The sequence below is a fragment of the Dipodomys spectabilis genome, unplaced genomic scaffold (genome assembly GCF_019054845.1).
Source record: "Dipodomys spectabilis isolate Male_0828 unplaced genomic scaffold, ASM1905484v1 ptg000024l, whole genome shotgun sequence".
NCBI classification, from domain to species: Eukaryota; Metazoa; Chordata; class Mammalia; order Rodentia; family Heteromyidae; genus Dipodomys; species Dipodomys spectabilis.
In genome coordinates, this window is record NW_024870701.1 from 15,959,685 (window position 1) to 15,971,715 (window position 12,031).

General features: G+C 40.7%; 1 protein-coding gene across 4 annotated transcripts in view; it reads left to right on the forward strand.

The window, feature by feature from the left end:
• Fhod3 (formin homology 2 domain containing 3) overlaps window positions 1-12,031 on the forward strand; it is a 431,422-nt gene that overhangs the window by 276,293 nt on the left and 143,098 nt on the right. For all 4 annotated transcript variants that reach the window (XM_042675149.1, XM_042675146.1, XM_042675147.1 and 1 more), the window contains exon 9: window positions 893-1,036. In XM_042675149.1, the coding sequence (XP_042531083.1) occupies window positions 893-1,036 (144 nt within the window). The remainder of the gene's footprint in view (window positions 1-892; window positions 1,037-12,031) is intronic.

Genomic DNA, 12,031 nt, shown 5'->3' on the forward strand with positions numbered 1-12,031 from the left:
AAGAAATCTAATAACAGATACTGGAGGAGATGTGGCCAAAAGGGAATGCTACAACACTGTTGGTGGGAGTGTAAACTTACTCAACACTCTGGAAAGCAGTGCGGAGGTTCCTTCAAAGACTACACATAGAGTTAGTTCCCCTATGACCCAGCAATCCCACTTCTGGGCATTTACCCAAATGACCACAAACAAGGCCATCTTAAGGCTGTCAGTAGCTGTCTAATCATGATGTACCTGAATTTTTTATTTCCATGTGACAGACAATCAAAAGCTTAGCATCCTGGAATAAAGCACATTTATCATCTCAGTGTTTCCTGGGGCAAAAGTCCAGGCAAACCCACCTGGGTGGTCTTCTTGGGTCTCACAAGGCTTCAGTCACAGTGGTAATCAGGACTGGACTTCCCTTGCAAGCTTAGGTCCTCTTTAGGCTTCATGGTTGTTGGCAGAATTAATACCCTTATAGTTGTAGAACTAATGGCATCTTGCTCCTTCTTTGAAGCCAGAATGATAATCTTCAGTTTCTGAACATAAGGAAGACCCAAGCCCTCTTTTTAAATGATTTTCTCAGTTCTCACCCAGGAAATCCTCCCCTTTGTTTATCTCAAGACAAGTGACTGGGACCTTAATGATGCATACAAAATTCCTTCACTTTGAAGCATACTTGACCTAATTGTGAGTTTGTGATCCCACCCATGGGACCCCACTCATGCTCATGGGACTCATGCTCATGGGGTTCATTCTGTCTCTCAAACCAAGAAGGTTTTATTCTCGAGTGAAATTTCCATTGCTCTTGCATCGTTCCACAGTGTTATAATTTGAGACCACTGGCTGTCCCATTCAGAGACATGTAGCAGGCTCTAAGATGTTCCTGTATCTGATTCTTCTCTTCTAGACATTGTCAGGATTACCAGATCAAGATGCCTTCTACGACGTGGTGGACTGTCTGGAGGAACTGGGCATTGCTGCTGTCTCCCAGAGGCACTTAAACAAGAGAGGGACCGACCTGGACTTGGTGGAGCAATTCAATATTTATGAGGTAACAGAACATGACCTTCCAGGTCACTATGCTCTTCAGCAAACGTCAGAAGCTGATGTCCTTCATGCATACTTGAGACCAGGGGTTCCAAGTGTGATGCAGAGCTGCCACATCAGAGGAAATTTGCTAGAGATGTAAATTCGCGGTCCCCTTCCCCACTTCCAGACCTCCTGAATCGGCAACTTTGGAGAGTGGAGCTTAGCAGTCTGTGTTTGACAAACCTTCTAGGAGCTTGGAGCAATTTTATTCTCAAGAACATATCTTATGTCAGCAGTACTTTTACTCCAGAGAAATGTTGGGAAAAGGGAAAGAGAAAGGATAAATGAAGAATGGAAAACAGATCTGCTGCATAATTTGTAGGGGTCAGTGTAGTATAGTAGCTCAGAGCTACTCTAGGAATTTTGTTGTTGGTGGTGGTGGTTGTGGGACTTGAATTCAGGGCCTGGGTGCTGTTCCTGAGCCTCTTTTTGCTCAAGGCTAGGGCTCTACCACTTGAGCCGCAGTGCTACTTCTGGGATTTTTATGGGATTTTTTGAATGGTTAATTGGAGATAAGAGTCTCATGAGAACTTTTCTGCCCAGGCTGACTTCGAAATGTGATCCTCAGATGTCAGACTCCTGAGTAGCTATGATTACAGGTGTGAGGCACCAGTTTCCAGCTGGATTTTTAAAATATATTAAATTACTTTCTTCTTTGATCTTTCTTGGCTTGTTAAGGTGGTTTTCCTTGTATTCTCATTTGTTGTGGGTTTTTTTCCTACATTATGTCAAAAGGAAAGAAAACCTAAAATTTTAAATTACTAACATGAAGTTTATTTCTCATCTTTATATTGTTCACTGTCAGTTGAAAGTACAAATGTAAAGTGTATAAGTCAGCAAAATCTCACATTTATAATTCTTACCAAAATGGGCACAAAATTAACTTAGGGTGTGTGTGTGTGTGTGTGTGTGTGTGTGTGTGTGTGTATGTGTGTGTACATACATGCACATGGGCATGGGTGCCAATCCTAGAGCTTGAACTCAGAGCCTAGGCGCTGTCCCTGAGCTTCTTTTGCTCAAGGCTAGCCACAGTGCCATGTCTGGCTTCTTCTGAATAGTTTATTGGAGATGAGCGTTTCATAGACTTTCCTTTGGGGCTGGCTTTGAACCATAATCCTCAAATCTCAGCCTCCTGAAGCTAGGATCACAGGCATGAGTCACCAGTGTCTGGCCAAAATTGACGTAGTTTTTTTGAGATGTGTACCTTCTGCCAACAACAATGCCTTCATCTTGTTGATGAGTAAGGAAGCGCTGAAAGGACAAGGAACTTTGGGCTACTGTGTCTTTCCCTTTTTTCCTACGTCTTCATTTCAGTGTATGTGGTTTGCTAATACAAGAAAATAACATGAGAAGAATGGATGTGACAGGGCTTCGTGGGTTGTCATCTCTTTGCATGTGACTTTAGATGTGCTTCAAGGAGTCGTTTGGTTCTCAGGGCTGTTGACACCCCTCAGTTGAGTGTTTTGCTAATTTTGTTAGGCATTAGACGTCTACTTGAATCTATGTACCTGAGCAACAGAAATGGAAGACATGTATTCTACCTGTTGTATCCACTCCTGCATGTGTTCCATGGAATCCACTCCTACAACAGAAGTTGACAGATAAAATTAATAAGATTTCAAGACAGCAAAGGAAGTCCCTTCTAAATGTGGGCCTTGGGCCACTGCACAGGTCACATACCTATGACACTTGATTTGTTTTGGGTCAGGCCTGTGGACTAAAACCATTCTGTCTCTAGTTGGGTGCTAGTGCCTCACACCTAAAATCCTAGCTACCTAGGAGGCAGAGATCTGAGGCTTGAAATTTGAATCCAGCCTGAACAGAAAAATTCAGATGACTCCATTTCCACTTATTTAGCAAAAATGCCAGATTGGAGTTTTGGCTCAAGTGTCAGCCATGAATGAAAAAGCCCAGTGATACTGTATAATCCTGAGTTCAAGCACCAATTTTAGCACAAAAAATATTGTCTGTGTGCATGCACTTACTATAATCATGTAGCCAGTCCTCTGTTTGTTTTTTAAAAAAAGATTTACATCATTTCCCAGAATTTTGCAATTATAAATGCTGTTATAGTGAAGATTTTCATTTATGTACTTTTTATGCACTACTTGAGCTTTATGGCAGCAGATTTCTTAACATGGTTGAAGTGTGTGACTTGGCAGAAAGTGAGACTATATCTCAAAAATAACTAGCATGAAAAACAAACTGGAATCATGGCCCAGGAGTAGAGTGCTTGCCTGGCAACTATGGCAAAAACAGTTGTAATTCCATTTGATATTTATGTTTAGATTTTGGGTAACAGACTTCCTAAGATTAGTCTGTAGCACCCCTTCTTTCCCTTGTTGTATGTATCTTGTTTAAGCATTACTGTACCAACATCATGAAAGAATTCCTGATGACTTAGCATATGGCTCCTGGTGAATGCGGTATATATCTGGGTATCACCAGAGTTCCTTTCTGATTGTTCTTTCTTAGTGTCCTCCACTGACTCTGTTCCTCTATCCTTCTTTCTTTCTTCCTTCTCTATATTGGTGTGTCCTTGGGAGACCTCCTCTCTGTATTACCTGCCTATGGTCCATCCTAATGCTTTCTTTCTAAGGCTCATGATGGCTTGCCTCTCTGCCTGCCTTCTTATCTTGTATTTTTTTCCATTCATTTGGTGTTCACTAAATATTACGTATTTAGTGAATATGTGCTGGAGCACATGTAAAAGATCTATCCTGTTTCCTGCAAACTTCTATTTTTTTCAGTTAAAATAGCCAATTCTGACTGGGTACCCATGGTTCATGCCTGTAATCCTAACTACTCAGGAGGCTGAGATCTGAGGATCATGATTCAAAGCCAACCTGGAAAGAAAAGTCCCCGTGAGACTTTTATCTTCAATAAACCACTCAAAAACTGGAAGTAGTGCTGTGGCTCAAGTGGTAGAGTGCTAGTCTTGAGCACAAACAGTCTCAGGGACAGCACCCAGGTGCTGAGTTCAAGCCCACAACCAACAAAAATAAATTAGCCAATTCTTCTGGAAGTTAAACGGCAGTACCGAAAGATGTAGAAGGTTCTAGGGTAGCGCTGTATCTGACACATATCTACTTGCAAGCCACACATGAAATGCAATAGTCCTTACTTTCCTTCCATGGTTAAAACAAAAATGCTGCACAATCTTTTCATTTTTCCACATTTATCAACAGCAGAGTCTGTAAAATTACAAACTCAAAGCTGTCTGAAACTCCTTTCTCATTCCTGTGTCCCCACATTGAGAAGTTTGATAGTCAAAACTATATTTTTTTCTCCATTCCCATCTTCATTCCCTTAGCTTTGTCCTTCATCATTTCTGGCCTTGACTATGACACTAGCTTCAGATTCGCTCAGTTGTACATCAATTTGTTCATTTGATATAACTTTATTGAGGATCTACTAAATAACAGGCACTATTCTGGGGGTACAGAAGAGAATGAAACACACAAGACCAGTACCTCAAGGACATGCACATTCTGATAAATGTGATTGAATATACAAAAAAGCAAAGAATCCACGACTCATCGTGGCTGCCAAGGAAAAATACAGAACAGGTGGAGAAACTGAGGCAAGGAAGCCCATCTTAGATGATGCCTTAAAGACAGACAAGGAGGGGGGAGAGCATTACAGGGAGACCATCTGGGCAGATGTGGGGTGGCTACAGAGGTAGGGCCTGGCCAAGCAGCCTGTTTAGAGCCTGGTGATGCTGGCATCCGGCATGGGCATTGTCCCAGAAGACCATCTCTGGGAAGGCAAACCTCCTAAAATTTCAGTTTGGTTATGCCATTTATATTTAAGGAAAACAAACTGAATGACCAGATGAACAAACCTTTCCATGACCAGCAGGATGAAACCCAGATTCTCTTTTGTTCACACAAGGTTCTATACCATCCATGATCTCTGTGCCTCTGTGGCGTGTCTCCATCACTCCCAAATGCCTCTGAAATTTCAGCTTCACTCAGCTTCTCCTGTTTCTTAGACATGAAAGGCAGGTCCTCTTGGGAGTTGTCCTTTGCCCATTCTCTTCTTTGCTCAGGCTGGTGTTGCTTTGCTATCCTCCAGCTGGCAAACACCTGTTCCTCCTTCAGAACTCCACTGAGATGTCACCTTTTCCACAAAGCCATTCTTGGCAAGGCTGCCTACCATTCTCACACCCCAACCCCGTTCACAATCCATGCCACAGCACCTCATCTATGATCGCGCCTCATCTACGATCACACCTCTGTCCACCAGTCCTGACTCAAGCTTGCCTGCTTCCCTTTGAGGTACCCCAAGTCACATGTCCCTCGTCTCTTCCTAGCCACAGGGCAGAAATAGCAGAACAGCTTCCCTGAGCTTAATAAGTGCTTGGATGCAAGTCTCCTTCAAACATCACACATTCATGACAGCGTTTGCCAGATGCTGGCTTGAAGGAAGGGTGTAGTTCAGAATGAAAGCAGTCACCTTCACAGACAGATGCTCTGAGTAGTAACTCAGAATGACAAAAACTGAATGCTTTAGATGGGATCTTCATTCCTTTATGAAAGTTAATGCATAAAAAAATATTTACAGGACAGCCAAGTTCAATAGAAGCAGGGACAGTCAGAAGGTCCACACAGAGCCAGTATTTTCTCACAAAAGACTTAATGCTGTCAAGTACAGGCAGACAACTTGGGTGGACTTCTAGGATTCTTCCTCACATTGTCTGGTAGCCATATGTCTTGGACTTTCTGGGGACAGGCTCCAGTTCATGTAATTTAATTCCGTTTCAGAAAGGTGATTTGATCCATGTTTAATTAAAATCATTTGATTTTTATAGCCTCAGGATTTTTCATGTATATAAATTGCTAAAATGAAAATCTTTTGTCAAGTTATGTGTTCTCTCAGTTTTGAAAAAGTGGTTTCTGTAAGGAGAAAGCCATCTTAAAACTGAAGATGTTAGTGTTGAGAAATACCTCTCTTAGTTTTAGGACTAATTAATAAGTTCATTCTCTAAAGATTCTTCCATTTCAGAGAAAATAAAAAATATGTATCAGTTATCTCTTGCTGTATAACAAATACTCCAAAACTTAGTAGTCTAAAACAGTGGTTGCTGAGCATGATTGTATGGGTCAGGAATATGGGGCTGGTTTAGCTGAGAGAATTTCAGGTAGCTGGCACTATCTGGTGGCTTGGCTCGGGCTGCTTAGTCTAAAATGGCTTCATTTACCTGGTCAGGAATTTGGCTGGGCCATGTGTCTTCAGAAGGCTAGCCCATACCTCTTCAAAAGAGAGCAGCAAGTTATTCTATGAGGAACCCAATAAATGAGTCACTCATCATTTGGGTACTTAGTCCTTTCAGCAAGGCTCCGTTTCACTCTTACTCTGCATTCCTCCAGAGCAGACATGTAATGCATTTGTAGTGCTGTCTTCTCTAGATATTTTCTAGCTCTTAGTGACTCTAACCTGCAGTACAGTCTAGCATCTGAAGAACTTCAGCCAGGTAGCAATGACTCACACTGATAATCCTAGTTACTCAGGAGGCTGAGATCAGAGATTTTTGACTTAAAGACAGCTCAGACAAAAGTCAATGAGATGTACAAGTTGTTATGTCGAAAACGAACTTTATAAATTTGGTGGGGGGAGAGGAGGATTGGGTGGGGAAGCGGGGGGAGGATGGGAAGGGATGGGAAGGGGAAACAAAGGAGGAGGCTACAATGCTTGATAAGAAATGTACTCATTATCTCGCTCTCTGTACAGTATTTTCACAATAAAAAAAAAGTTGCAGGCTTATTATTTCAAACAAACAAAGGAATAGCAAAAAGCTAAAATTGGAGACCTGGTAGAGTGCCAGCTGTGAGCAAAAAGAACACAAGGCCCTGAGCATAAGCTGTAGTATTAACACACACACACACAAACACACACACACACACACACACACACACACACATGAAATGTGACTCTATCCCTGTATGTGAACATGAAGTCCCTTCTGGTATCAGTGGGTACTGGTGACTCTAGAATTGTTGTTATAAAGTTGAAACTGTAAGAAAATGCCAGCAGCAATTCCATAGTGCATTGTCTCTGACTGCTAAGACTAAGGCTTCACCTCATCACTACATTCTTTTTTTTTCTTTCCTTTCTCTCCCTTCCCTCCCTCCCTCCCTCCCTCCCTCCCTTCCTCCCTTCCTCCCTCCCTCCCTCCCTTCCTTCCTTCCTTCCTCCCTTCCTTCCTTCCTTCCTTCCTCCCTTCCTTCCTTCCTTCCTTCCTCCCTTCCTTCCTTCCTTCCTTCCTTCCTTCCTTCCTTCCCTCCTTCCTTCCTTCCTTCCATTCTACTTGAGGATGTTGCCTTAATAATTTAGATTTTTCTTCTCACTTAAACTTTCTGATGGTCTCCCTTTTCCTTGACACAGGGTAGGGAGACTGAATTTACTTCACGCACATGCTATGTGCCTCTCTAGAAAGAACTGGAGCAGACTGTTTTTTGATCCTTGGGTCTCTGAGGTTAGACAAGGAATTAGAAATATCTGAACTCTACTTTAGACACTAACCTTATCATCCCAAATATGTGCTTAATAAGAAGCAGAATTGGTTCTTCAGGTCAGAGCAAGTTCACAGGGCCTAGCATTTTTATGTCAGAAATGAAGGAAAAAAAATAATTGACTAGAAATATTCAGAAATGCAGTCCTTGGCTAGATGTGTGATCTTTTTCAAACTTTCCCTACATAATGCCATGTGAAAAATTTTAAAGTTGAAATGACAAATGAGCATAACCAAATGCATAATTTCATTTTTAGTTCTTGCATAAGGGGTGCCTAAGAAACACAATTTCCAGTGAAGAAAGGTAGACTTTTTGATGAACTCTTAACCTGTTCTTGTCTGAAAAATATTTTTGACTGGCACATTCTGGGGTGGGATAAAACAACCAAAAATCATGAGATTGCCCTTATAATACCTGACAGCTTATTATACCATGCAGCTGTCATATAGGTTCCACTGAGACCATCTCATTGAAAGTGTGGGGTGGTGTGGGGAGGATGAATATGGAGCCTCCTGATTATAGGCTGAGAGTCTCAGATGCCCATCGAGCCCTATAGAAGTGGTTAGCCTAGCCTGGCCTCAGCCAACCTCACAAGTGTAAGCTTCTTTTCACAAGTGTGAAAACTTTAGACATTGATTTCTGTGGTCAAGCTTTCTGTCCATAGTTAATGGCAAAGCAACATGGCATGCTTAGCTATCTGGTCTTCACATTATTCCTCATTTTCTCACCTAGCAGGACTAGTCTATGAGCTTGTACAAGATGCACAGGCTAGAGAACTTACAAATTTGGGGACATGGGACTGAATTCATAGTTGCTAAATTAGAAAGAGACATGATTGAGTCCACTGAAGATGGCCTCAGCTGTTCTTTCTGTGTAATTGAGGAAATTATGATCATCAGATCATTTCATCTGACTTTGGGTAAACATGCAACAGTCAGTTTCTAAAACATGTATTTTTTATTGTTATTGTCAAGATGATGCTCAGAGAAGTTACAGTTACATAAGTCAGGTAATGAGTACATTGCTTTTTGAATAGTGTCACCCTTTCCCTCACTTTGTCCCAGTTTTCCCTCCCAACCCCTTCCCTGCAAGTTGCACAGTTCATTTTCAATGTAGTGTCTAATGAGTATCACTGCTGCATTTGTTCACCCTTTCTGTGCTCCACTTACCCTCCCCCCAAACAGATAACCTTACAAATAGGACAAAAGGTACAACCCCCCCCCCAAAAAAAAACTAAACAGCAATATAGAAAACAAACCTCTTGTTTCCATTTCTTGGAGGTCATTTCAATAAGCATCATTTATATGATCATATGCACATATCTATTGAACCCTTGTGATGCTCTCCTAATAATATTCCTCCTTTGTTCTCACTGTGTGAATGTTTAGAGTCATGTTTATTATGTCCAAGTGTAATTTTTTGTCTCTTACTATCCATTGGGTTTACTTGTAGATTTATAGGCACATTTTAATTATCACAAATGAGGGAAAACCTTCAACCTATGTTTCTTTGGGGCTGGCTTACTTCACTTAATATATTTTTTCCCATATTTTTCCATTTCCTTACTAATTGGGAAATGTCATTCTTTCTGATGGACACATAGGATTCCATTGTGTATGTATACATTTTCTTGATCCATTCATCCACTAAGGGACATCTGGATTGGTTCTATATCTTAGCTATGGTATACACTGCTGCAGTAAACATGGTTGTGCTGGTGGCTTTAGTGTGGCCCGATTTGTGGTCAATTGGATAAATGCCCAGAAGTGGCATAAAGAAGCTCTGTGTTTACTCTTTTGAGTAACCTCCATACTGCTTTCCAGAGTGGCTGAACAAGTTTACACTTCTACCAATGAAGGCTAGATCCCTGCCAGCATCTGTTATTGTTAGTTTTCTTGATAATGGCCATTTTAGTTGGAGTGAAGTGGAATCTCAATGTTTTGATTTGCATTTCTTTTTTTCTTTTATTGTGAAAATACTGTACAGGGTGGTTACAATTACATGGGCAAGATAACGAGTACATTTCTTATCAAGCATTGTAGCCTCCTCCTTTGTTTACCCTTCCCATCCCATCCTCCCCCCCCCACCAAAGTTGTAAAGTTCGTTTTCAACATAACAACTTGTATATCTCATTGTTGCAATGGGTTCACCCGTATTCCTATTCAAATGACTTGTTTTTTCCCTCCCCTTCCACAAATTATACCAACATCAAATACAGTGAAAGCAGGGGGAGGGACATACAAAGCAATAAAGAAATAATCTTATAAATGTGTTAGAAACAATCGTATGAAAGAAAAAAAACATTTGAATACATATCTTAGAGTTCATTTCCCTAACATCAACTTATCTGACCTTTTCTGCTTGACTCAGACATATACTAGTTATTGCAAATAAGGGAACCTATGGGACCTATGTTTCTTTGGGCCTGGCTTACTTCACTTAATATAATTTTTTCCAAGTCTTTCCATTTCCTAACAAATGGGGCAATGTCATTCTTTCTGATGGAGGCATAGAATTCCATTGTGTATATATACCATATTTTCTTGATCCATTCATCTACTGAGGGGCATCTGGGTTGGTTTCATATCTTAGCTATGGTAAATAAGGCTGCAATAAACGTAGTTGTGCTGGTAGCTTTAGTGTGGTCTTGTTTGTGAACATTTGGGCAAATGCCCAAAAGTGGAATTGCTGAGTCATAGAGGAGCTCTATGTGGAGTCTTTTGAGGAACCTCCATGATTTGCATTTCTTTTATGGCATCAGATGTTGAACATCTCTTAATATATCTATTGGCCATTCCTACCTCTTCTTCTGAGAAGTCTCTCTTTAAGTCTTTACCCATTATTAATTGGGTTGTTGTTTTATTGAGGATTTGTTTGGGAGCATTTAATTTTTTCTTTTAATTCTTTCCTTTGTTACATATGTTTTTATAGTAGAAATACTGTACAGAGGGGTTACAGTTACATGAGGAAGGCAATGAGTACATTTCCTATCAATCATTGTTACCTCCCCCTTTGTTTTTCCCCTACCATCCATTCCCTCCCCAACTCCCCCCCCAAAAAAGTTGTAAAGTTCATTTTCAACATAGTGTCTTGTACATCTCATTGTTACAATGGGTCAACCTGTGTCCTTATTTCAGCATTTTGTTATTTCCCTTCCCCTCCCAAATTAGAAAAATGTATATCCAAGATTCAGGGCACTGATATCAAATACAGTGAAAACAGGGGTTATACCGTGGGGGAAGAACATACAAAAGAAACAAAAAAAAATCACCTAGTACATTTTAAATATGTTAAAAAGACTAGCAAGAAAGAAAAAACCAGTTGTGTCCCTATCTTGGGGTTCATTTTACTTAACATCATCTAATATGGTCATATGTGCATAGCTTTTGATCTTTTCTACTTGTACTAGACTTATACTACTTATTACAAATAAGGGAAACCATGGAACCTATGTTTCTTTGGGCCTGGCTTACTTCATTTAATACAATTTTTTCCAGGTCTTTCCATTTCCTAACAAATGGGGTGATGTCATTCTTTCTGATGGAGGCATAATTTTTTGAGCTCTAAGTATATATTAGATATTAGACCCTTGTCTGATGCAGTAAAGTTCTTCCATTCTGTGGGGTTTCTATTTATCTTGCTAGCCATGTCCTTTGCCCGTGCAGAAGCTCTGCAGTGTGATGCAATCTCATTTTCCAGTCTTTCTTTGATTTGTTGTGATTCAGGATCTTCACTTAGGAAATTCTGAACTATATCTAGGATCACAAGTGTTTCCCCTACTGCTTCCTGTAATATTTTCATGGCATCTGGCACCTGCCTTACAGTGCAGGGTACAGTCATTTCTTGAGTACCATACACAGAGATTTCCTTCCCTCAATACATTATATGCTAGTCTCATCACAAACTTGCAAGTGCTGGACTGTTTCTCTTTCTAGGTGTCTGTTCAACACCAAAGCTGATACTTTTTCCAGCTTTAGAAAACATAGGTATAAAATTCCAAGAAGTGGGAAATGCGAATGAGTGTAGTGCAGGCTTCCAGAGGGAGCTGAGGGAGAATTACATAACTAGGCAGAATAGGGGTTTTAATTCAAGGTGAGAATCTTGAGGTTGAGTAAGATCAAGAGCAGGACAAGTTGGGCCTTTGCAGAAGGCACCAACTAGACAAGAGACTAAACCATCCTTTGGAGAAAGTCAGGGGAAGAATAGTATAGTGTCAGTTGGCTCAGGCTTCTGCAGGAAAGCTGAAGTGGTAAAGTGTATGCCAATTATTCTCTGTGTGGTGAAGTACTACTTTTAAGATAAAATTCCTTTATTCTGGAGTCTGTTTTACTGTATATTTTTGTGGCTGTATATGCAGTCTTTGTGCAAGCTTTAAAGCTGGCCTTGCAAACCAGGTGCTGAAGGTGGCTGAGGAAGACTGAAAGAGCAGCAGCTATCAGCCA